The 27,155-nt window shown below is 42.6% G+C and overlaps 1 protein-coding gene and 1 long non-coding RNA gene across 2 annotated transcripts in view; one reads left to right on the forward strand and one right to left on the reverse strand.

The window, feature by feature from the left end:
- Positions 1 to 27,155, forward strand: part of MPP7 (MAGUK p55 scaffold protein 7) — a 204,076-nt gene that overhangs the window by 162,164 nt on the left and 14,757 nt on the right. The window contains exon 12 of the mRNA XM_077771770.1: positions 26,215 to 26,295. Within this exon, the coding sequence (XP_077627896.1) occupies positions 26,215 to 26,295 (81 nt within the window). The remainder of the gene's footprint in view (positions 1 to 26,214; positions 26,296 to 27,155) is intronic.
- Positions 1 to 27,155, reverse strand: part of LOC144238015 (uncharacterized) — a 114,211-nt gene that overhangs the window by 2,945 nt on the left and 84,111 nt on the right. The window contains exon 4 of the long non-coding RNA XR_013336975.1: positions 2,192 to 2,315. This is a non-coding gene — a long non-coding RNA (uncharacterized LOC144238015). The remainder of the gene's footprint in view (positions 1 to 2,191; positions 2,316 to 27,155) is intronic.

Consider the following 27,155-nt stretch of genomic DNA (forward strand, 5'->3'; position numbering starts at 1 on the left):
TTCGTTAAGCTTCCAACTTCGGCTCGTGTCATGATCTCACAGTTCCTGGGTTTGAGCCCCGCATCAGGCTGTGTGCTGACAGCTCAGAGCCTGGAACCTGCTTCAGATTCTGTCTCCCTCTCTCTCTCTGCCCCTCCCTTGCTCATGCTCGCTCGCTCACACACTCTCTCTCTCTCTCTCAAAAATAAACATTAAAAAAGATGAAAAAAGAAGACAATATAACATTGTCTGCTTAACCAAGATGGCAACAGAAAGGTTATAGAGTTGTTGGGGCGCCTGGGTGGCTTAGTCGGTTGAGCGTCCGACTTTCGCTTAGGTCATGATCTCGCGGTTCGTGGGTTCGAGCCCCGCGTCGGGCTCTGTGCTGACTGCCAGCTCAGAGCCTGGAGCCTGTTTCAGTCTGTGACTCCCTCTCTCTTTGACCCTCCCCTGCTCACGCTGTCTCTCTCTCTCTCTCTCCTAGAAATAAACATTAAAAAAAAAAAAAAACCTTTAAAAAAATTTAAAAAAAAGGTTATATAGTTGTTAGCAAAACTTAGCTCCTTTAATATTGAGAAGTTTTAACTTTCTTAAGTATTCAAAGACCTAAAAAGACAAAATAGAGAAACTTTGGTTTTCTGAACAGATAAAGAAAAAACGGGAGTGCCTGAGTGCCTCAGTCAGTTAAGCATCTGACTCTTGGTTTTGGCTCAGATCATGATCTCATGGTTCATGAGTTTGAGCCCTATGTCTGGCTGACAGTTTGGGCCTGCTTCGAATTCTCTCTCCTCCTCTCTCTGCCCCTCCCTGACTTGTGTTTTCTCTCTCTCTCTCTCCCTCTCAGAATAAATAAATAAACTTAAAGGAAAAAAACAACAACTTTGTTTACAATTTCTTATAAGAGCCGACTTACAAATGCAAGGAAACTTTATCTTTTTAACCGACAGAAAAGCTAAATCTCACTCTTATACAAGTGTATTTTTAAAACTCATTCCAGTCTTAGTCCTGACCATGCATAAAATTCTTTTCCAAAGATTCCCCTTCACAAACTTTCTACAGCTTTCTTTTTCATTCAGATTTTGTCCTAAGCCTTCTCTCTCTAAGTAACCACTTCCATTGTAGGACAAAATTACTTTCTTTTTCCTCAACAAAGATGTAGTTCTCATTCCTCATACCTTCCTTATCAAAAATACATCATATTTTCCTGGCATACAGAGTTGCTGCCCTTATTTCTAACAGTCTCAATTATCAGAATTCTTAATACTTGGAAACCTTAATTTCTAGTAACAGCTAGGTAGTAGCAATTGTGAACTGTTACATCAGAATTCTTTAGATTGGAAATTTATGAATATATTTCATAATATCTAGAAACATATGTTTTTCCATAATACAATATTTTGGCTAAGCATAATATTCTTTACTAGCAGACCCAAATTCATCATCAGTTTCTCTGCAATAAGAACCCAAAAGCAGATAAATGTATGTTTAGTAACTAATGTTTCAGTGTTTTATCTTATTTGGAAAAGACATCCAATGAATTCAAACCAGTATATCATTTAGCCTAGCAAAATTTCAAAGGTTTTAGGTTACCAAAGATTCTGAAAGCTGTATACCTTTTTTTAATTTCACCTACTTGCTCTTAACAATTACCCATGAAAACTTCATGAGACATATCAAATTAACCATCATTTTAAGTCCTCTTTTTGCTGACAAAGTGCAACAGAGATAACATGAGCTTATTTGACCTTTAGTAAACCTTGATAGAATAAAAGGTTTGTATTTAATGCTGATAATGTTAAAGACATGTCTGTTTTAATTTAACCGACAACCTTGAATTAGCTTTCATACCAAGTATGTTGTACCTCTGTCCCCTAAAAGGCGAATCCATTTGTTCCCCACTGTCAATTTTACCTGGGGCTCCTGTGGGGAAATCTGAAGTGGGCAGTTTAAGTCCAAGTGAGCCCCTGGACTCCCTTCGTGTTGATTCGGGAAGTGCTTCTATTTGAACCTCATAAGGAGGTAGCTCAACAACCTGAGGTGCTTTCTGCTCCTCGATAGTGCGGGTCGGAGGAGCAGGAGCCAGGGGCGCCAGAGGCACCAAGTAGGGTTTAAGAGCTGCTGTATGAGCCAAAACAGGAGGGGACATAGAGGCAGACATGTAAAGGTGCAACCAGCAAGGCTGGAGGTGAATTTCAGGTTCTGACTGACTCACATTCCTTTGCTTCCATGTCCGATCCCTCCATCATGATGTTTAGGTTGCTTTTCGGCCATCCATACCATTTATTCATGGTATGTCCCCATGGACTTCCTTTGGGAACAGAAGGAAGATTCTCCGTCTTCCAAGACACATGTTCAGAAAGAACACAGAAGAAACAAAACCATGACTATATGAAGCCCAGAGTACCTCTGTTAGCAATCGTTCTTACCCCAAAGTGGGGGTGGGGGGGCAATTCAGTGACTGAATCAGATGGCTTCCTAGACAAGCTAAGAGAGCCAAACCAAGACCTCCTTGGAGGCAACTGAATGTGAGGAAGGAAACCAGGAGCCATTCAGTGGCCATCTTTCCTCTGAGCTTAACATCTACACATGCTAGGCAGTGTTATGATGACCATTCATTTTCTTCTTAGTCATAGGTGTATAACTAAAAGGAGACCAGTCAGCTTGTATTCTCCCTAGGGAGCTTCGGGAGGGGGTAGAATTAGCATTCTCAGTCTTGTACGCATACATACACACAAACTCCAACAGACATCACCCCCAAATGCGTACCCTCGCTTCCTATTTACCTCTTATCCATTCCTTTTCCCAGTGGTACCTTCACAGATTACAGTAACCCCTGCCACAACCTGAGCTAATGGGTTATGAAAACCCAAAACAAATGGTTCAGAAGAACCCAACAGTACAGGAGGGTAGACTTACGAGGAGTCAAAACTTGGGGCCCCTCTACTCCCTGTTTGTTTCTCTGTTTCACCAAATGTGGTTAAAGCAACTGATGCCAGTTCAGAGAAAGCAAGGAAGTCCTCAAAATGAAACCAGTTTTGGCAGCTGCAGACACTTCCTGTCATCCCTGCCTGGGACATCTGTCACATCCACTAGCTCAGGAAAGGGACCAGTGAGCCCTGGTGTACTGCTGTGGCCAACTTCTCTGCCCCTGGGAGTCCCGATGGGGCTGGACAAATCAGAAGTACAGCTCCTGGCTGCCCCACCAGAATTATAGCCCTGGGGTATGAGGGTACATGAGCACCTGGCTCCAGGGGTCTCGAACAGACCAGGTTCGGCTACTCACTGTTGACAAAATCCATAGGCAGAGAGACCAGTGGTGGTAAAACCAGAAAGAAATTTATTTCAGTGAGGCCCGCAAAAGGAAGACAGTGGACTTGTGTCTCAAAGACCGTCTCCAAGGTGCTGAAGACACTCGTAGGTTTATATAAGGAAGATGTGGGACACAGGTCAGTGGGTCCACGCAGGTGGGCAGTGAAGGTCAGGTCGTCATTGTCATGGGGCCAGTTGTGCCGGGTCTTGCTGGCTGGGGGTGGTCCTTATTGCCTGAGGGGGGGCGTTTGGGTTCCTATCACAGGATGCTGTGCCCTTGAGGCCCTTTGACTGAGTTAAGAGAGAATGTGGAAAGAACTTAGTTAGAAAGTACAGACTTCAGGTCAGGGTGGACATAGTTAAAATCCTCTCCTACTTCTTAACTCACTGTGGAATATCGTTTCCAATCTGTAACCTCAGAGCTGTGCACTAGTACAGCATTAGCTGGATCTAAATATCTGACTCTTCGCTTTTCCTCTTTGATTGAGGGCCCCATCCATTCCTTTTCCTAGCAAATACCTCCATATTTTGTGAAAGTTTAGACCTAAATCTACCAAAAGAGCGAATGTTTGCATAAATCCTGCTCACCTTCAGGGCCTCAAGCTTGAGGTTTCCTCCTCGGGCCTGCCTGGGTCAGGGCAGCTGGCCGTGCATAGCCCTCACGGTACATGGCATGACTTCTCACCTCCTCCTCTTAACATTTGTCAACTACTCCCAAAGTAGCCTGGGCTGATTTCCCTGGCCTTTTCTCCTCAGATCCGTTCATGTGCTCAGTAACTCTCTCAGCCACCAGGGAAAGGCTTGGGGCTGATCTTCCTGGCTGCTTGGGCTTCACATTTCAGAGACTGCCTCTCAGGAGTCTTGTGATGGTATAGACAGAGGCAGTCTCGGAAAATTCAGAGGGAGGAACCCTTCTCTTCCCTTGGCCTTCAGCCCCTCCTCCAAGGCCTCTCGAACCTTAACACCATTCCATTCATCTGGGAATTTTGTTAAGATGTAGTGTCTGATTGGTAGCCTGAGAGGCAAGGCCAGACATTCTGTATTTCTAGCAAGTTCCCAGATGCTTTGCTGTTGCCGCTGGCCCAGCTTGAGTAGGGAGTGCATTTTGCTTTTTACCTGTTGCCACTGGTTATAATGCAGATATCTATCTATAACTATCTATAGATCTAGCTAGCTAGATAGATAGACCTAGATCTATCTGTCATGCCACTGTTATAATGCACTGTACACTGGGGGAAAGCCTTGTTGCTGTGTTTAATGAGTTGAGTTACCATCACCCGATTTTGTTAGCCATTGTGAACTGGTTGCAGTTTATTTTGATTTTCTACTTATCATAACTGTTTTGTGTTTTGTCATCCATGTATTGTAATGATGGTTTTAGTATTTTTTTTAAGTTTATTTATTTTGAGAGAGGGAGAGATCACAGGTGGGGCAGGAGAGAGGGAGAGAAAGATTCCAAAGCAGGCTCCATGCTGCCAGCATAGAGCTTGATATGGGGCTCAAACCCATGAACCATAAGATCGTGACCTGAGCTGAAACCAAGAATCAGACGCTTAACCAACCGAGCTGCCCAGCAGCCCCCGTAAGGCTGGTTTTAAACCTTTTGGGTTTTGTCTTAATCTGCTGTTCAGGATTTGCACAGTGATATTTTAGGGTTGGTTTGTTCTGATCACCTGATTCAGTATTATTTTGACACTTTATTCTGAAATTCCTATAGGAAAAAATAATTCTCTTGGAAACTCTTTAGCTGCAAACACTTTATTTCCCTGTTTGGGAGCAATTGCTGATATACTGTAATTTAAATTATTTACTCTGACCCCTCCCCTTGCTATGGCCTTCTGTAGAGCATGACATTCCATAGTGGGATCCAGTGACAGCCAGGGCCATTGCATGTAACTATTCTTTAAAAGTGTTGTTTCCTTTTACTTCCCTTTTTCTGTGTGGCCATTGCTCAGAAAATGTTCCTGCTTGTATATATGGCACATAGGAAGTATTGGAAGCTTAGTGTTTATTGTCTGGAAAGATCTCCATCTGTTATATCCTGTGAAGTGGGATGGCATAAATGGTAATAAATGGACCTCTGAGGAAAGGGAGGCTACATTCTAATCCTGTTTTTCTCTTTGGTAACCATGGGACATGTGCACCTTTCAGATTTTCTCTAGACTTCAGTTTCTATATCTGAGAAAAGAGGATAATTGGAGTACCTACTTCCTAGGTTTGTTTGAGGGTTAAATGAAATGATATTTGCAAATACTTAGACCAATTCCTGGCACCTAGGAAGGTTTTAATCAAAAGTCACTCTTCCATCTTGTCTAAAATTGAACTCAAAGATGTTATTGGCTTTTTTCAGTGATTCATGAATTGTGCAGCATCTCATCTAGCAGATGGAAAGGATCTCCAAAGAGCTGTACAAAATGAAACCATTTTATAGGCAGCATGGGGTGGGAAAAGGAAGTTATTGGTACAGAGTGAATTGTTTGAGGCAAGGTCACCTTATTTTAGGGGACCTCAGGGATCTATTAGGCAGGTAGTGCTGACCAGGTTAATTCCAGATCAACTGGGTTAAGAATCCACTCCTAGAAAAGGTCAAAACTAATTAAGTTAGGTATTATGTCTTGGTTTGGTGATGTGGGCTTAGCACAAGTGACTCCATTTAGGGCCTGTTTGTTTTATTTTTTAACATTTACCCCCTTTACATCAGCCTCTCAGCTTGACTACAAGATATGATCAAAATTTAATCATAAATTAAACTAGTGGCACTAGCCCCACTGCCAGCTAACACTATCAAGTCCTCAGTTTTTGTTCCATCCTCTGTGCAGCAATCACAGGTCGTGATGCTTTTGCTAAATCTCTGGAGTGTTGATAGATCACAACTTCAAGTTCACCTTTCTTTTTAGGTTGGTCATTGTCTTTGTTCCTTTTCTGACATTTCAGTCTTAGGGAGATCATTTGCTTGATGGTTAGTGGCTGCAAACATGCATTTAAAGCCTTTGAGAGAACACAGCGCACCAGGAAGACTATGGTAATTAGTTTAAGCAGGATGACTCCCCATGTCTGGAGTGTACTTTGGAGCCATGCTCCCTAAGACCCAATCAGTCAAAATCAAATAAACCCCAAAAAGATCCTGTTGAAGGGGTCACTGCCTTAAGCCAAGTGGCTCATTTACTAACCTTGTGTAGCTGAGTTTCAGCTTCCCCAGAAGTGTCATCCACATGTAGCAGGTGGTATTGGCCACAACACACACACCTCCTCGTTCAGCTAGAAGGTTTTCAAGTGCTACCCTATTATCAAGAGCAACCTTGGCCACAGAGCCTGAGGATTTTTGTTGGGGACCTGTCACTTTTACAGCAGATTCTGCAATACTTTTAGGAGTTAAGGAGAGATTCCTCATCATGGCCTCATTTGTACACGTTCCTGACCAGGAGAGTAGAGACTTGCCAAAGGAAGTGAATCCTAAAACATGATGGACGGTCTCCTGCTAGTTCCTTTCTAACTTGACAGTGTACATTCGGGGGACTTGACCCCATGAGGTGTCTCAGTTTGTGAACAGTGAACAGTGAACAGTGAACAGTGAGGGGCACAGTTAGATAATCTGAGAGGCATTGCTCAGTTCTGTACCAATTGTCTTAGGCATTCATAGGCTTAAGGAGAGTGATAACCACAGATAAAGATAAATCCTTCTGGGGCACAGGCCACTTCTGCTAAGGGGGCACTGTAAATGGATTCACTGGCAGGGATTGTCACAGTTCCACTCAAGCCAGGGGTCAGTTAGGTTTTCAGGGCATGTGGGAAGTAAATCTCCTGGCCTGAAATAAAGGTGTTCCAAATTCCTTGCAAAGATGGGTAGTGCTGTTGGGGTCTTTTCATGATTGGGGCCAGATCTGATTGAGATAATCATAAGAATGTGGAAATGAAAATTTGTTATGATTTGCATAGGTATTTGTATCTAATTGGAAACCCTAGTTATTACTGTAGAAAGGTAAAAAAAGGCACTGGATATTCTAGCTGTAAAAGTCAGACTCTGACTTCTAAGGGAGGTCGATTATAGTTCATGGTAATACGGGGGATAGAAGAAAAATCGGTCACAGAGAGGACCAGGGCATCTGTAGCATCATGGACAGGTCACAGTAAATCCATCAGTCTAAAAGGTTGCCCATCCCTTAGCAATGGCCAGGGACATATGGATAATGGTGCTAGTTTTCTGTTCAATGCCAAAGTAAAGGAAAGAGGAAGGGAGGGAGGGAGGGAGGGAGGGGAGGTTCATGTTTAGTTGAAGTATGAAGTCTTGACCTGGCATCTTGGGTGGAAGCAGTCTACAGTGATGTCAGCTCCTTTTCTTTGTTGGTTTGACTCAGAAGTCTCCAGGATCTGTACAGGATCAGATATTGTATGGAGTCTTCTCTAGCTGTGAGATGTGTCCCCCAGGATTCAGTGCTTTCTGTTTTCACAGCAATGTCAATAGTCAGGAGCCCTTGGTAAGGTCCCTTCCAACAGGGTTGGAGACTTGTCTTCCTCCAATGACATTTCCAGAACACTCAGTCACCACACTCCAGACTGTGACCAATAAGACTCTTTGAATTGGGATCCAGGAAAGCTTTTTTAACCTATTGATGATAGGCTTTAGCATAAGACATTAAAGACTTAGAGTAGCTGGTTATATTAGCATGAGTTAACAAGGGATCAGCAGTAAATTGTATACCAGTATACACTGGTCTCCTGGTGACTGTCTCATAGGAGTTTATGTGTCCCAAAGCTGGTACTGTGAAGAGTCAGCAGGACCAAAGGCAGTACCTTAAGCCAAGGGAGTCCAGCAGTTTCAGCAAGTTTAGAAATTTTAAGTTTGAGGATCCCATTAGTTTTCTAAATCCTGCTTGATTGATGATGGTGATATGGACAGTGACAAAACTCAAAGTAGTTTGCAAAGTTTCTGCTAAGGTTTGTATGATCTGCCCAGTGAAGTGGGTGCCTTGATCACTGGAGACCGTGGAATGTGTACCCCAAGTGGGGAACACGTTTTCTAACAATTTCTTTGCCACTACGAGGGCATCACCTTACAGCAAGGGGATGGCTCCATCTAGGAAACTTAGAACATATTTACGAAAACAAGAACATATTGGTAACCCCTACTAAGGGGTAGTTAGATGAAATCCAGCTGCAGGGGCTCAAAGGGTCCAGAGGGTGGAGGTTTGAGGCCTCTGGGAATAAAAATAGTTTTTCCAGGATTTTGGATCTGACAGGTCAGACATTGGTGGTAAACTGTTTTCCCAACTTTATAGAAGTCTCCCTACCAATTTCAATTCATAATTTGAGTCATCTTAGTTGACCAGGGTGGGGGAAGGAATGCAAAACCTAAAAAATGGGTTATGCCAGGGAGCAAGGAAGACCAAGTAGCCATTTTGGTTTTCCCATCACCCCAACCATTCCTTGAATTTATAACCATTGTTTGCTCATCTTAATTTCTCTGATTCAGAAGCAGACTGTTGCCATGTTATAGGACACGAGGATGGCAAAAGTCTGGCAATAAGGGGTCATTTTTTGCAGAAGCAAAACAGACCTCAGCCATATGTGCCTTTGTATTGCCTTTCCATGAAAGTCAGCTAGGGCATTTCTTTGATACTGGGTTCAGTTTTTTAGCATGGGCCTCAATTTTGATGACAGAAATTTGAGAAGGTAAGAGAGTAGCAGTAAGAAGGATTTTTACTTGTCCATTTTTGATTAGGGTCCCAGTGGACATAAGATAACCACTTTGTTTCCCTAACATCCCAAATGATGGACAACCCCAAAGGCATAGCGGCTGTCAGTATGCATGTTAATAGTTTGTTCTTTTGATAAGTGGTGTGCTCTGGTGAGGTCATGAAGCTCTGTTTGTTGGGCCAATTTAGCTTGTGGGAAGTTTCCCCTCTCATGTAGTTCGTATTGGGTAGTAACGACATAGCGAGCCTGGAAATTCCCTTTTTCATTTTTTACAGGATGACCCATCAACAAACAAATTAAATCAGGATTGGTCAAAGGGGTAGCTCATAAATCAGGACGTGTCACAAAATGGAGCGTTACTGCCTCACGGTCATCGGGCTCACCCTCGTCACATAGGGGTAATAACATAGCAGGATTAAGAACAATGCAACATTTAAGATGCAGGTTGGGTAGCGAAAGCAGAAGGATCTCATAGGAAGTTAATCTGCTTGAGGGGAAATATCAAGTCAATTCAGAATTAAGACGTTAGGGGCTTCTTACAAGCCTTTGGGGCTTCTTAAAAGACTTTGGGGCTATTTACGAACTCCATAGCTTGTGGAGTTTGTAAATAAATGTCATTACCTAGGGTTAAATCTGTGGAGGCTTCCGTTAATTTTGCAACTGTAGCTTTTTTTTTTTTTAAGTTTATTTCTTCATTTCAAGAGAGACAGAGACAGCACAAGTGGGGGAGGGGCAGAGAAGAGGGAGAGAAAGAGAATCCGAACCGGGCTCCATGCTACCAGCACAGAGCCTGATGTAGGGCTCCATCTCACGAAACACAAAATCATGACCTGAGCTGATAACCAGGAGTCGGACGCTCAGCTGACTGAGCCACCCAGACACCCTGTAGCTGTAGCTTTAAGACAGTTGCCATGAGCACAGGTAACTGGACTAGGCTGGATGCTCTGAGAGGCATTAGGTCTGGGCTCATTGCCATGTTTTTGAGTGATTATTCCCAGGGCTTGGTTATCTCTTTCAAGCACAAATAAGGTGATGGTTTTGAACAGTTAAGTAGCCCTGGGGCAGGCAGCTCTTGCCCAGCTTTTTTTAGCCATATTAAAGCCTACTTGTGTTTATTTGCCCAAGGAAGGGTTGGAGGACGGAGATTTCAGTAAGTTCGTAGATTGAGGAAGCCAATCAGGAGCCCAGAATCTGCAGTAGCCGGCTAGGCCTAGGAATCCATGCAAGTGGTGCTTAGTTGTGGGCCTAGGACATTGTTGGATTAGCTTAGTTCTGTTTTGGAGATAGCTGGATTCCGTTAGCACCTAGATTATGGCCTAGGTAATGAGCAGTATCTAGAGATAATTGTAATTTTTCCTTAGAGATTTTATGTTCTTTTTCGGTTGTTGCAGCAAATAAATGGAATCCTTGATGGACACCTGTTTGGTAACTGAGCATAGCAAGAGATCATCTACATACTGTAGAAGGCTCAATTTCCCAGGGGACTATTGGGGACTTAAATCTTGGTGGAGCACTTGGGAGAAATAAGAAGGGGCCTCAGTGAACCAGTGAGACGTGAGTGTCCAGGTACACTGTTGATGGTTCCAAATCAAGGCAAACAGAGGTTGGCTGTTGGTATCGCCAGCAGTGCTGAAGAAGGCTTGAACACAGGTCCATTGCAGTAAACCATCTGGAGTCTGGTAGAACTTGTGACAAAAGGTTGTTCAGGTTCAGAGCAACTGGGAAATGGGGGATAACTATCTTATTAATAGCTTTCAAGTCCTAGACAATTTGCCATCCCCGCCCATCAGGTTTCCAGTCTGGTAGTTAGAGGGGCTGGTCCAGGGAATGATTGATTAGCCCCTGAGTGATTAGGTCTATTGCTAGAAGGTCTTGTATGGCCTCAGGCTTTTGTGGATATTGAGGCAATTTAGGAAGAGGTTTAGTTGTGTCTATCTGAATTTTTACCAGCTCTGCACTCTGTTCTCCCAATGTCAGTATTAGAGGTAGCCCACAGATTTTCAGGCACCTCAGATAAATCAGGGATCTTTTACTGGAGTTGTTTCTCTGTACATGAAGGACGAATTGTAAGGGACCTAAAAGATCAGTTCGGGCTGGTCAGGAAATTCTAAGGTGAGGTCTCCATTGGAGGCAAAAAGTATTAGCCCTTTCAGTTTAGAAAGGAGATCTCTACCTAACAGGTTGAGTGGTGCTGTATCACATAGCCAAAAAAACAAGCAAACAACCACAAAAAGCTTTTTCAGTAAAAGGTCCCAGAGTCATCTGTACTGCAGATTGAGATAGAAACTCTCTGAATTTCATTAGATAACCTCACTACAGAAACTTCATTTTTACAACTTTTTTTTGTTCTATGAGAACAGGGTTTAAAATAGAGAATGTCCCTCCCGTATCTACCAGAATCTGGCAAGGTTTTCCATTGATTTCACTTTTAGTTTCCCCTTGGCTGTTTAAGGGGATTCGTGGTAGCAGTTTACCAGAGGATGCCTTAGAGTCCTGTCAACTCTGGGAGAGGCCATTCGGGGGCAGATAGGGAGGCATTTGAGTTGATGATGAAGAATTTGCATACAGCTTCCCCCCAGTGTCTTAGTAGATTAAAAATGAGACATTGACCCCTGGTCTGGTGTTTTGAAGATGGACTCCTAAGAAGGTGAAGTGGGAGAGGCAGGCCCAGGTATTAGCTTGTAGCTTTTGTAGCTATGAGGCTAGTTAACTCCTTGGACTTTTGATTTTGGTCTTGTTTCAAAGTCCTCATGAGTTAGAGACATGAGTTCAGTCCGATCAGTGGCCTCCCATCCTATTTATGTCTTTTTATCAATCCATTAATCACAGAAGATAATCCATTAACAAATATGGCAGCTAGAGCAGGTTGGGTGGCTTCATTTATTGTGTGGAACCCGGAATACCGTAGGAAGAGAGCTTGCAGGTGGGCCTCAGAGTCTGTCAGCTTCATCTTGTGTGCATGTTTGAATTATAGACCAGTCGGTGCAGGCAGCGAAGACTCCAGAAAAAGACTGTTATTTTGCGATTTTTCTTTTTCTGGTCCATAATGGGACAGTGGTGAAGACCTCAGATATCTTCCTTGGGGTGTGCTGTTCTCACGTCTAGTTTTGGGCTTCATCTGGTCCCACCAGAATGTGCACAAGCTGATAAAGATCTGGTGGCCTGGGGTCATAGGCCCTGACCAGGACTCAAAATTCTTCAGAAAACCTTTGGGTTTCTGGGGCACCTGGGTGGCTCAGTCAGTTAAGCGTGTGACTTCAGCTCAGGTCATGATCTCGTGGTTGGTGGGTTCGAGTCCCGCATCGGGCTCTGTGCTGACAGACAGCTCAGAGCCTGGAGCCTGTTTCAGATTCTGTATCTCCCTCTCTCTCTAGCCTTCCCCTGCTCACGCTGTCTCTCTCTCTCTCTCTCTCAGCAATAAATTTAAAAAAACATTAAAAATTAAAAAAAAAAACTTTTGGGGTTCCTCCTTGAGTTTAGGAAATTTGTAAACTGTAGGCCTTAGTTTGATCTGGTTTTTGACCAAGGCATGAAAGATGCTTCAGGGGAATCTCCTGCAGCTTTGGGTGGTTTTATTTTAAAAGATAATTGTATAATAGTCTTTTCAGGGTAGAAAGGCAGTTCAGATAGAGACAGTAGAACATGAGTCCTGAGGTAAAGGAGGGTTGAGGGGAGCAGGAGGAGTTATGTCAGTCTGTCTTTTGTTGTAGAGACCTCTGTGTCTTTTTCTGTTTTTTTTCATAGCCTTTTGCTATGAATTTTCAGTGAAGCTGTTTTGGCACCTTGAAGCCTTATGGAAGCTTCTCCACAGCAAAATAGGTATCCCGTTCTGCTTGTTTGATGTGGGAACTTAGCTCCTCAGGCGCACTTCTTAAGTGAACAGCCTTGTCTTAATGGAACTCTCCCCTATAATGGCCATTGCAATTCTAGGTTTTCTTTAGTAACAGTTGCTATTTTTGTAGTTGTCTGTCTATCACTTCTGGGACTATAGTTCTGAGACATAAAATAAGCAGGTGTGCTGGGACACAGCACACTCGGCTCTTTGTAATGTAAGAATCTCATTTCTTTATCTAAGCAGTTGGGTCTCCTGGAGCCAAACTAATACCTCAGAGGGATGTGGCACTGGATGGTATGGTGTTTTACAGCGTACCTCACTGTGCAGAAATTTTCCTGAGGTTTACAGGTTGAGCTAGTGTCAATCTAATCCCAGTCCATGACCAACCTATCCTAAGACAGTAGTCTTAAGAGTTAGGTGTTGAGCTCTCTAATAGCTATTAAGTACAGATCCATGTCCACCAAGTCTCTGGGTTTTTGGCTTTCAAGATTCCCACTGGCAATAGTCTTTTACCCACACAAAACAAGCCAGACAAGCATGTACTCATTAACACACCAGCAGTAGCCAAAGAGTGTGATGGCAGACTGGCAAAAANAGACATTAGTTGCACACCACCAGCCATTACCAACATGGAACTGTGGACAGAACCTGCAGACTCCAATGGGAGACTGGACTAAATAAGGGCTAGGACTGGGGTTTGGGAGAGAACCATCTGCCAGATCAAGCTAACCTGCTAAGGACTGGATTGGAAAGCCAGTTAGATCAAGAGCTTGATGCAAAGAGAGCAGAACCCAGAAGCAGGGGGAACTTCCCTACGGTCCTCAGAAACAACCAGAAAGAGAACTCGGAGGGTTCACAGATATCACACCGGTGTTTCTCATCGTCCCCAGAGGGGTCAGAAGTTTCCTCCAGATCCTACTACCACCAAATAAAATATGTTAAACTGAATTCAAGGAGTAAAATTTTAAGATCTTACTGGCTTTATTCAGTGATTCATGAATTGGGCAGCATCCCATCTAGCAGATAGAACTCCAAAGAGCTGTACAAAATGAAAGACTTTTATAGCCAGAAGGGGCAAGACAAGGAAGTTACCAGCAAAGTATGGAGGTATGGATTGTTTCCAGCCAGATCACCTTTCTTTGGGAGATGGCAGGGATCTTTCAGACAGACTGCCTCACTGGTGCTAAGCAGGTAATTCTAGATTGACTGGTTCAATCCATTGGGAGAGGCTGAAATTAATTAGGTTGGGTTGAAATTAATTAGGTTAGGTATTAAGTCCTGGTTTGTGATATGGGCTTAGCATAAGGGTTCTCCATTTTGGGCCTGTTTGTCTTTTTTTTTTTTTTTTTTTACAACATCAATATTAACTGAAAATCCTTACAGGAAAAACATGAAATGTTCAAATATGAGTAGACTTATGTTAATTTTTTAACCGCTGTTCAAAATACTTATAAGCTACAGTAGATTACTTGGCAGTGTATCATCTAAAAGAAGTAAGAAAGCAGCGGCTCAAATTGTAGAAATTTTGGATTGTTCATGAATTAATTGTTAACTTTTCATGATTGTAGAAATCATATGCTAAGGAAGCAGTATGTTGGCTCTCACACCATGTATTGGAAGACAAAAAGAGTAGAGTGTAAGCAGCATGGCCCTCCTCAAGCCTCATTTGTTTTTCCCCACTGTTTTCAAAGCCATGGGGAATAATGGTATTTGCCTTGAAACTGTTAACATAAATATTGCTAAAGCGGTCTACAGTATCATTTACTCTATATTCTTACCATAATAGTGCATGCTTTTTATTCCTGGACTTCATATTCAAGAAATTAAAACAGACCAAGTTGTTAACACAGCAAAACTATGACAATTAAGGACTTTGAGCCTTGCTCCCAAGCATTTAATTTTCTCTTCGTTTTGTAAAGGTACCGTTCCAAAGCCACATTTTAGCCACGAAAATAGCTTAGTGACATTTTCTGATCTCTTCCCTTCTGCATTTAGAAGTATTTCCAAAAAAGTATGTGAAAACCAAATGTCAAGCAGTTAGTACATTTTTCTGCATAAATTTTATCTTCAGTGAGACCTGACTTTTTCAAAAGGAAAGTAATAAAGCCAAATAATGCATCTGTGTTTGTGGGGGAAGGAGTGGAGCGAAAGCTTTGGTGTTTAAAAAGCTACTAACACACTTCACAGCTTCCATCAATAGAAGAGCAAAATTCATCACGTGGATATTCAGACAATTTGTGACTTGTTCTGTCTGGTTATGAGGCAGAAGAGGAAACTAATAATAAATCTCACTATATATTTCACCTTTCCGGCTTGAGCATTAAGTACTATTCTGCCCTCCTTTGTGCTGAATCTCATATGCTGTCTAAAGACTGCTTTGTAGAGGTGGTTTGAACAAATAGACCTTTATAAGACTGTCATCATTTTTCCATAAAACTGTGGCAGAACAAAAAGTCTCCCGCATAAGGCAGAGAGAAAAGCTGAATATAAATGTTAATGTGTTTCTTAAAATCCTCATAACTTTTGGCAAACTTTGATTGAAGGCTTGTAGGAATTAGAGTCTGCTCTGGAGGATTTTATATGGACAACTGTAAACCGAAAAGTCATAATTGAATTTATGAGCGTGTGCTGGATTTAAAATCATAATCCTTGCATATAAGAGGTAAATATGATCTTTATTAGAATCACAGTTGGCTTTTTTGTGCCATTGGCGTATCTGAAATGTTTATACTCTGGCTTAATTTCTGGGCATAAATCACAATTAAGTTCATTCAGCTGATTTTTACGGAGTCCCGACCGCACCAGGCACTGTTCTAAGCTCGTGAGTTAGAAATCACCAGTATTTTCGCCCTCCTGGTGTTTACAGCCTAATGGGAGGATGTAGACCAAAACCACATATTCAATATGAATTAGTAATATAAAGTCAACTGTGCAGTTCTAGAGGGTGATAAATGCTGGGAAGGAAAGTCAACACAGTGTAGATTCAGGGCAATCGGGAGTTTGTGATTATGAATCAGATTGTGGTAGCCTTGTTGGAAATGTCGCATTATGGAACAGACTCTGAAGTAAGAAAGCTACCCATGCCCTCTTGTGCTTAGCTAGGGAAGACTCAGGGGTGGGTTTGTTTTGACCTTTCAGTTTTGTTGACTCGTCATACCCCTGAGATAGAGGTGAGATGAGCACTCAGTCAGTCTGTCGAAGTCTGGTATAAATAGCTACTTTGGAAAAAATGATGCTCTTTGAGCAAGCTTCCCACTTTCCCTTCCCTTCCCTTCCCCTTTTCTTTTCTTTCTTTTCCCTTCCCCTTCCCCTTCCCCTTCCCTTCCCTTCCCTTCTCTTCCCTTCCCTTTTCTTTCTTTTCCCTTCCCCTTCCCCTTCCCTTATCTTTTTCTTTCTCCCTTCCCTTCATCTTTTTCTTTCTTTCTCCCTCCCTCCCTCCCTTCCTTCTTTCCTTTCTTTCTTCTTTTCCTTTCTGACATTAGCATACAAATTGATGCTTCATTAGTAGGATTTTTCTTCCATTATGAATGAAAGCAACAGAGAAAAGAAGACTTGAATCCCAGGCACGGCTTGTTATGAACTGCTAAGTTGCTATATTTTCTATATAGCTTGATTGCAAGGGAACTTTATATTTAGTCTTATAAACAGATTTGTCATTCTCCAGTACAAAATCCAGCCACCCACTGATGTGATCATTTTCAGATTGCGAGTCAAATACAATAGTATGGTTGTTTTTATTTTATGCCTCAAGCAACAAAAATCACAGTGCTCCAGTAGGGTAAGTAGACTTTTTATAATGTGCCTGATCTGAGGGATACCTAGCGATTCCATTTGATTTGTCTTGAAATAAATCAAATTAGTAAGTGTGTTTTTTTGGATAACAAAAACCACTGGGATATTTATTGCAGACTCCAGCAATTTTGATATTTTTCTCTGAACAAGTCTGGCCAATACTATAAAAGTGTCTGGGGGGAATGTGGAAGATTGTTCACATTCAGCGATGCAGGGACACGGGAGGTAAACCCATAGCAAAAGCTGCATCTGTGCAGTGGGCCGTTTTTATGTCTGTGTCAAGATGTACAAAGATCATTAGCAAAAGTGAAGAGTACTTGTCAGAACAACAGATTTCTCACCAACGTATTATTTAATACGTGACAGAAATCCAAGTAAGAATGGCTTTTTAATTTTTAAAATTTTTTAAAGTTTATTTATTTTGAGAGAGACAGAGTATGTGAACGGGGAGGGGCAAAGAAAGAAGGAGAGAGAGAGAATCCCAAGCAGGCTCCACACTGCCAGCACAGAGTTCGACACGGGGCTCAAACATAAACCATGAGATCATGACCTGAGCTGAAATCAGGAGTCAGACATTTAACCAACTGAGCCACCCAGGTGCCCCAAGAATGGATTTTTTTAAATGTTAGTTATGACTGTTACATGAATACGTAATGTGTCAAAACTAATTTGGCCAATCTCATCTACCTGTATCTTTCTCTTTCTGAGTTTCTTTCCTAACAGATTAGTAACACTGTGATCTTGAGCACAATTGTCCTTTCACGTGTAAGGTAGCCCTCAGCTAGATTTGCCTTATTAAATTCATTTTGATGCTCATCAGCCTTTAGATGAACTACAACTAAACTTATGTGCTGGACATTTACAAATAAAACTTACTGTCTTTTTTGGTAGACTACATAAGTGTCTTTTTAAAAACATCACGTTTTATGGATTTCAATTAAATCATTTTCGCAATAGTAATACATTATTGTTCTAGTAGATATTCCTTTACTCAGGATCTGCACTAACATATAAATAAGGACAACACTACAGAGTATGTCCATAATTGTTTTTTAAGTAAAGAACACCACACCCATATTTTAGAGCATTCTTTCAGTGCACCTACAGTTTCAGAGTTAGGTGCCTTCTATAGGTACTGCTTTTATTTTCTCAATGTTTTCTCCACTCATTTAGCCTTTTTTTGATTTTTTTAAAAATAGAAATAGAGCATGAGCAGGGGAAGGGCAGAGGAAGAGAGAGAATTTCAGGCAAGCTCCATGGTCAGCACAGAGCCTAACTTGGGGCCTGGTCCCACAATTCTGGGATCATGACCTAAGCCAAAATCGAGCCAGACACTCAACCAACTGAGCCACCCAGGTGCCCCAGCCTTTTTTGATTTTTAATTGTGTAGGTCTCAGATTCATAAAGTAGATCTTTCTGAGGGGCCATGTTTACAGAATGAAAAACTGCTGTCCATCAACTATGAATTAATTTTAAAAGTAGTATTACACTACCATTTTAATAAAAAATATATTTCTTTGTTCTCCATGCATAAAGATTTGTTACAAACCATGAACCTTACACACATGCATATGATGAAGAAAATCTGAAACTAGAACAATGGAAACATTCAGCCTCTTATAATTACATAGCTAATGGGTCAATTATGTCAACATATTTGGTCATTTGGGCCAAAGGTGTTGTATATGTCTAAATTCTCCTGTATAAACACAGGCTGAGAATTTGCATATAGATGTTTAAAAATCTCCTTTCTAAGATAAAAATAAAGGCATTCTTGCATTGAGTTTAACATGAATATTTCCTTACATGTAAAGGTTTAAACAGCAACTTTACTATTATTATTGACACCCTAAATGAGCTGTATTTCTTTGGCTGAAATGAATGAACCTTTATATAAATTCACACACAACACATTTGCCTACTTTCAGGAAGGAGTTACCAATTAAATGTATGAAAATAATTAAAAACAATGTGCCTTCCTAATTTTAATTTTCCAGTTGACACAGTTTTTTACAAGAACATCAACCAATGGGAATCAGTGGCTTTATTCTTTCTTTCCTGAATTTGCAGACTTGATTTTGTTAATTCTCGTGGAATTAAAATGAAACAGATGCTTATTTACATGTTTTGCTTTGAATAGAAACATTCTTCTATGTTCTTTCCAAGCCAGTAGCAAGTCAATTTTAGTTCACTACCTGAATTCCAAATTAATGAAGTCCAAAATGATTTTTAAGGTGGTTTTTGTTTTTTGTTTTGTTTTTTGTTTTGCTTTTACTTATTACTTACATGTCATCACTGTATTTGATTCCCTTAGTTCTGGATCTGGAATGCTAACCCACACACCCTGTGTACGTCACCCAGGTCTAGCACGTACACTGCCGTAATTAATTTTAATGTAGACTCTGCAGCTGTTCTCCATAGAATGAGTTTGGAAATCAGATCTGACTTCCACTTTTTGTAGCCAGGGTCTCCGGGAATACAGTATTCCACAGAGACCCTGATAGTCAGATAGTCAAGATAGTCCTCACTCTCCAAGGTATGGGGCAGCTTAGAACGGGGTCAGAGACTCTGAAGCTGTGGATCCCAGCCATCATCAGACAGTGGCTCACTGGCTACCTGGGTTTGTATTTTATTGGCATTCTTTTGATAAGATGATAGGCAGAATGGAAAGAATGGTGGCTTTTTGAATCCGACAGACAGGCTTTTAAATACCAGTTGAAGAGCACTCCAGATGTGTGTGACCTGAGGAAAATTCCTTAACCTCTCCTTGTCCATTTTCTTGTCTGGAAGATGAGGATAATAATGCCTTTCTCACAGGGATCTTTTGAGAATTAACAATGATGTATGTGAACCATGTAACACATGCCTGCTACATAGAAACTTTGATGTGTCATCATCATAATTACTGTTTCCAGAGCCTATTGTCTGTATTTAAATATGGGCTATTTAGATTCTCTTCTCTGTTTCTCTTTAAGCATTCACAAGCACAACTGAAACAAACGATAGGGTAACCAATTTATCTATGTATGTGTAACTGTATTTCACCAATTGCGGTAAAAATTTTTATATCAAAGGGGAAATGAATCTGTCCCATTGCAGAATGAACTAGCTCAGTTTGCATCCCTAAAGTGGCCTACAGAATACGTAGATATTGCGTCCTAAGTACAGAGCAGCTAACTGAAGTACTGTAAACTTATGGCTAGGGGTGTAGATCTAGGTGTTGATCTTAAGGTTAAGAGCTAATAAGGGAAATTCCAGAACTTTCCCGATGTGGATAGCAGAGGTGATCCAAGAGCTTGTCAGGGAAAATGCTGTTTGGAGGCCCTGCTGTTTGTTGTAAGAATGATGGAAACTGTATCCCGATTTTAACCTTTCTTGTAAGGAAACTCCCACCTTTGAGGATGATGACCTCAAATCCAGGGAAAAGCTTTTCAAATAAAACTATTTGCCACTGAACATTCTTGGCCTACTCCATGAGTGGAGTGATACTCCCATCTCACTACAAAGAGACTATATAAGGGGTAAAACTGAATATAGTCACGATGTAAGGGGATCATACTAAAGACAGCATACTTTTGCCCCGTAAATCAAACATACCTAGTTTTTTCCTCCAGAGTTAAAATAAATCATTGTGGCTTTTGGCATGGGTGATAGAAGAAAGAAAACAAAAAAAAGCTAGACTTTCACTCAGCAACGTATCTCACACTCGGTTAAGCACTCCAGAGCTGAGACCTCCTGAAAAAAACCATAAATTCACATCACCCTTTTAGCCCAGGGTGTGGGGTCAGGGGCAGGCAGGCCAGGCCAGGGTGCACTATTTAAGTTTTAGTGTTTTATTTGCTTCTGTCTTTTTCTTTGCACGTATGTAACTGAGTTCACTTCGTCTGTACAGGGGACACAGCTCCGTTGGTAATACACCCTGTTTTTCTTTTTTTTTTTTTGTTTTCTATTAATAAGTAAACAGTATTTAAATACTGTTGGTACCTTCAAAGTGGATAAAATACATACACCCCAAATAGTGCCCGGCATATTGCAGTCAGTAACACTACCACTGTCTTCCTCTCCCTCAGAGATCTTATTTCTTCTCTCAGCCCCAGGTTCTCCCTTGCTGTGCCTGTGGTCACGAGGGCACCCTGGCCCTGACCTCTCTGTTACACCGCAGTCAGTCCTTGTCATGTAGTGACAAGGTAGATGGATTTCCTTCCCTGAAACTCACTGGTCCAGAGCTGACGTCATCCCCCTCCCCTCTGCTTCTCTTTATTTTTAGATCCAAAGAGCCAAATTCAAATGTGATCTCCAGCAACCAGCTCCCCTTAGGGACCATGAGCACGTTACCTCCCCATCACATCCAAGCATTCCGGGTACAGATGCTTTTACCTTTAGCTCTTGTTCCTTTGGTTCATTCAGCACATAGTTGTACCTCCAGAACAGCATAATTACTGAGTATAATTTAAATGCATACAGCAAACTAACGAGTGCCTACAGTTTGCCAGCCGGTGAACAAGTAGATGATACCCCTGTTTTCACAGAGCTCACAGTCCGTTAGAGGATCCAGCCAGGTAAAAGACAATTAGAGTACTGTGCGATTAGTCTCTTGAGTTGCAAATACAGGGAACACGTGAACTTGGTACCAAACCCAGATTTAAAGTGTTAGGATTTCCCTAAAGTGTATCTAAGCTGAAACAACAAGCAAGGATTAGCCCATGAAGAAGACAGGAGTGTCCTTGCAAAAGCAAGCAGCACACCATGAGGACCCAACAACACAAAAGAGGACCTGCCACATTTCCGGAAGCAGAGGACCTCATGTAGCTGGAGTGTGCTTGCGAAGGAGTAGCAAGAATGAAAATCAGGGGCGCCTGGGTGGCTCAGTCATTTGAGCATCCGACTTCTGCTCTGGTCATGATCTCACAGTTCATGGGTTTGAGCCCCACGTCTGGCTCTATGCTGACAGCTCAGAGCCTGGAGCCTGCTTCGGATTCTGTGTCTCCCTCTCTTTCTCCCCCCGTCCCCTGCTCGGCTCACGCTCTGTCTCTCTCAAAAATAAACAAACATTAAAACAAAGAATGAAAATTAGAAATAAAAATGTAGCTCACAACATGCAGTCTATATAAACTGGTCAAGGAATTTATATTTGATTCTGTATGCAGTGGAGGCAGAGTGAGAGATCACAGGTGGTACATGTCAGAAGCCTAAGCCAGGGTGGCAGAGACCAGAGTGAGCAGTGGCTGAGGGATGGCTTAAGGTTAAGGGAAGTTTGCGGTTGCTGTTTTAAAGTAGGAGAGAATTTACTAGTTCTAAGTGTTGATGGAGCCGCAGGAGGTGACGACTCAGAAGAGCAGGTGCGAGTGTGTGATTGCACAGAGGCATCAAGGATGATGGTGTAGGTAGGTTTAGATATGTATGTTTATAAAAAGGGCTTTGAAGACCTTTGCACTTGTTGGCCTCTGTGTTCCCGGGGTAGGTGAGGTCTTCCAGTGAGCTGCAGGTGGTGATGGTGACACTAGACATTGCATTCGCTCCACAGAGTTCTGTTGAGATTTTTATTCCTTTTTGGGGATGGCAGGTGACGTAATATGCTTCCTGCCCTTATGGAGTCTCCGCCTGGTGGGCCAGACAGGCCATGAAGCAGTGTATTACCCAGGTGTTGAATTATGACTTGTAAGTAGTAGGAAGGTAGACAGGATACTCTGAAAACTTAAAACTGAGAAACCTGGTTGACAGGCTCAGGACAGACTTGCAGACTTGCTTGAGGAAGATCTCTGTGAGCCAAGCTCCGACATATCAGAACTCCCTAGGACTCCAGATGAAGGAGGGGGCTTGAGCAGATGCTTTGAGACCTGAGGATGAGCCAGGGACCAGGTCATGTGGAGCCTTGTAAGCCATGTGAAGTTGTTCATCTTTTTCAGAAGAGCCACAGGAAGCTACATTTCTGAGAGGTTGAAAGGAGAGACAGGGTCAGAATAGCTCCTTGGCAGGGCCTCTGGCTGCTGGCGACAGGGGGTTAGAGTGGCTGAGGAGCAGGTGTGGGGCAGCCAAGGAGGCGGGGCCAGGAGAGGAGGTGAACATGGTGGTGCCTGGACTATTGTGACAGCAGTGGCAGTTAAGGCTGTGGATCTGAAGGCCAGTTGGGAGGTAAATCTGATGGCTTTTGGTGATTGCTTTGACGATAGGAAGTGTATAGGAGTGCGGGAGGCCCCCACGTGTGACCACCGAGAACAGAGGATTGCAGTGACCATTGCGGGGATGTAAGAAATACAGTAGATAGGAGAACACACAATAATGAAAGTCTTAGTTCGTACGTGGCGAGCAGGAGTGTACGGCACCACTGCGCCAGGGCAGTGTGGGTTCTAGGTACTCACTGCCTAAGTGTGGATGCGGGGAGGGGCCACCGGTTTGGTCTGAGACTAGGGGTCTGCTTGGCAAGTGTGATAGAAGGACAGGGTGTAAGAGATTTGAGGGTATTCACAAAATAGAAGACATGAGAGCCCATGGGGGTGAAGCCATGAAGGCCTGCTCGATACAAAGGACAGAAATGAAATGAGAGGTCCTCGTGACCATAGGTGTGGCAGGAATAACCGAGGGAGAGATCCCAAGGAATCAGAGTCCTATTGGAAAAGTGTGAATTTAATATTTCAGTAGTGAAATATGGTGATGAATAGTGAATAGTGATGGCAGAGTCGAGGTCTTTCCAGTAGAGGGTCAAAGTGAAATAGAAAAGGAGATCACTCTAGATGTGGAGTCAGGGATGTTAGATGCTGGCCCTTTGACGGGTTTACGTGGATGCTGAGGTTACCCATGGAGCTGGCAGGAGCTGAGACGTAGCAAATGACAAGGGCCGGGGGCTGACGTCCCAGGGCAGCACTGTCCACTGGTGAGCACGTAGACATTTACTCTTTTTTAAAGTCAGAATGGCTACGGGGCCAGGAATGTAGACGTGGCATTTCTCCAGAACTCAGGTCTGACCCGCACCCCACGTAGCTCTCTCCGATGTTGTAGTAGACGTTCAGAGACTGAATAGATCAGAATATATGGTCGAGTTTCAAGATAAGAGGTCTGCCTTCTGAGACAGTGAAGCACTGTCCCATCCCACAGGGAATTACTTTTATACAACACTTATATGTAAAGTGAAGGTCATTTGCAAAAGGATCGTTTTCTGCACTTTGATAGTCTTGACAAGTTATCTCTATTTCAATTAAAGCTATTACCCCGTTTCCTTACCATATTCCAGAAAGTCTCACCTGTCCTTTTTATCCAGTTTCTTGTCTTTATTCTCTTGTTTTCCTGCCCCTTTGAGCTTCCATTTTCCTGTACTTTCCTGTACAGAATCATTCCTTATCTTATTACTCTTGAATCCAACCTTATTATTGGTAGGTACAAACATCTGAGTTCATTAGGTTTTCTAGTCATGTCTAAGCATTTACATATTGAAATGCATATTTTTTATTATAAGTATTTTTTTAAAAGTTTATTATTTCAAGAGAGAGAAAGCATACATGCAAGTGGGGTAGGGGGCAGAGAGAGCGAGGGAGAGAGAGAATCCGAAGCACGCTCCGCACTGCCCGCACAGAGCCCAACTCTGGGCTCAGGCTTATGAACCATGAGATCATGACCTGACCCAAAATCGAGAGTCGGATGCTCAAACCACTGAGCCACACAGGTGCCCCAGTTAGGCCATTTTATTAATTTGGAGGGAAGAATTATGTTCTAGTAAGTTACGTTAGCTCTGAATTCCATTTCAGTGTATAAATGGGATGTTACAGAGTATTTGTTATAAAAAGGGAGAGCCGAGTGCCAGGGAATTGGTACTTGACAGCAGTTCCTTGGAAGACGGAAGGTTCTGGTGAGTGACCACAAGGGGACAGTTCTGATCCAGGCGAGGGCCCTACAAAGTAGCAGTAGAGCAAGGAAGGCACAGTCCCCAGCTCTGGCCTCTTCCTCTCTGTTCACACTCTTCCCTCCACCAGGGATGCGCACGTTCTCTTCTCTGTCCACCTGTACGTTCTTCATTGTCCGGCATGAAACTTTATTCTTTTCAAAGCTCGGGAGAGGAAGTGGGCAAGAGAGTGAACACGAGTACCTGGGCTATGTGCCAGGCACCGTACAGAGGTTATTCACTTATTCCTCCCAAGGGGGAGCAGGATTACGTTCAGTAGCCTGAAGTCTAATCAAGGCTCAAGACTAAGCCTCAGAGACATCCTTTCGGGCCACGGTGACAACCTGCCACAGACTGAGTGGCCAGTGAACAGCAGGAATTCACTTCTTAGGGTTCTGGAGGCTGCGAGTTGGAGGTCAGGGTGCCAGCACTGCAGGGTGAGGGCCCTCTTCCCAGTCACAGGCATCTGGCTGCATCCTCAAGTGCTGGAGGGGAGGGAGCTCTGTGGAGTCTCTTTTGTAAGAGCACCAGTCCCTTCCTGGGCTCCACTCTCGTGACCTTAGCACCTCCTAAAATCCTCACCTCCTAATGCCTTGGGCATTATTCCAATATGTGAATTGGGGTTGGGGGGGGACACCCATTCATCCAGCATCAGCAGGGGAGGAGTAGTGAAGAAGGGAACCTGAGTCAGGGCCGTCTGGGTCCACAGCCTGGGTTCTGTCCAGAACACACACACCATCACTGAATGGAGCCTGGTGGCAGACTCGTGTGATGCTCACCATTGGGCGCTTGTGGCCTTCTAACTTGTTTTCAGGTTCCTATTTGAAACTGCTTTATGTTTTGCTCTGTCTCTTAATCATTTGCTGTGACTCTTTCAACCCAATTACTCTCTTTGAAGGCAGAATTCACTTTTATTCTCAACGGCATTTACTATATACTCCCTGCCCATTATGGTGTTTAATATGTATGTGCTGGTGGATTTAAGCATGCAAGACCAGTGCAAGGTTCCAAACACTTAAGGACCAACTGAAAACATTGGGAAAGAAGAGTATCTTGACCAACATAAATGTGGCTGATGGTTTTGCAAATTTAAAATGAATCATTAGGGGCTCCTGGGTGGATCAGTTGGTTAAGCGTCCAACTCTTGATTTGGGCTGAGGTCATGATCTCATGGTTGTGGGATCGAGCCCCGAGTGGGCTCTGTGCTGGACATGGAGCCTGCTTGAGATTCTCTCTCTGCCTCTTTCCGGCTCACGTGAGCTCTCTCTCTTGCTCAAAAAAATAAATTCATAAATAAATATAAAAAATAAAATGTATCATGAGATTTGTATCTAAAATAAATGTTCCAAGATGTTATTTTATTAAGCCCTAAAAACATTTAAAACTGAAACAGTTGGTGTCCAGAGTATGCACATCCACTTTCTCAGTCATGCATATAATCTTAGGCTCTTCTGGATACCATCTCTTGGTGATATACTCAAACTCTTGGGTGTGTTTCCTTTAAAACAAATTACTATCTTTTTAATGGAAAGGTAGGAATTTACATTTTCAAAGTAAAAAAGCAACAAAAGAACTAGCTTTTTCTTATGTACAACATAACGAAAGATAATCTCTTTTATTTGAGATGCAAAGTTGGATATATGATCTCAGTCTGTCAATTACAGGCTCATGTCAATTATAGACCTGCTTATACGGTGTTTTCTGTAAGCATTTATATTATCCTGTTTTTCAGGTCCCGTAGGAGTAGGTTTGAATGAACTGAAACGAAAGCTACTGATCAGTGACACACAACACTACGGTGTGACAGTGCCCCGTAAGTACCCTGCTACCCGATGCTGCTCCGGTTGCACTGATGATGATTGGTCAACACTTAGGTAGCATGGGGGGCACCCAGCATGGTTCTAAGCGGTCAGCATCTGGACTCACAGCAGACCTAGCAAGTATGCAGCGACATTCTCCACATTTTACAGTAGAGGAAACTGAAGCACAGGAGTTCAGGGATTGCCCTGGAGTGCAGACATCATTGGCAGGGTATTTGTTAATCACAACTTCTTCTCTATTCTTAGGTTTTTTTTTAAATATTTCTTTTTTAAGTTTATTATTTTGATAGAAGGAGAAAAAGGTGGAGAGGTGGGGGTGGGAGGGAGAGAGAATGAATCCAAGTAGGCTCTGCACTGTCAGCACAAAGTCCAACACAGGGCTTGATTTCATGAACTCTGAGATATGACCTGAGCCTAAACCAAGAGTCAGACACTCAAGCAACTGAGCCACCCAGGTGCCCCTCTACTCTGTTTTTTTGTTTGTTTTTGTGCTGACTTTTCTTTTTTTAAAAAATCTAATTTATTGTCAAATCGGTTTCCATACATCACCCAGTGTTCATCCCAAGTGCCCTCCTCCATGCCCATCACCCATTTTCCCCTCTCCCCCATCCCCCATCAACCCTCAGTTTGTTCACAGTATTTTAGAGTCTCTTATGGTTTGCCTCCCTCCCTCTCTGTAACTTTTTTCCCCATTTGCCTCCCCCATGGTCTTCTGTTAAGTTTTGCAAGATCCACATATGAGTGAAAACATATGGTATCTGTCTTTCTGACTGACTTATTTCACTTAGCATAATATGCTCCAGTTCCATCCACATTGCTACAAATGGCTAGATTTCGTTCTTTCTCATTGCCA

Source organism: Crocuta crocuta, unplaced genomic scaffold (assembly GCF_008692635.1).
Source record: "Crocuta crocuta isolate KB4526 unplaced genomic scaffold, BGI_CrCroc_1.0 scaffold457, whole genome shotgun sequence".
NCBI lineage: Eukaryota > Metazoa > Chordata > Mammalia > Carnivora > Hyaenidae > Crocuta > Crocuta crocuta.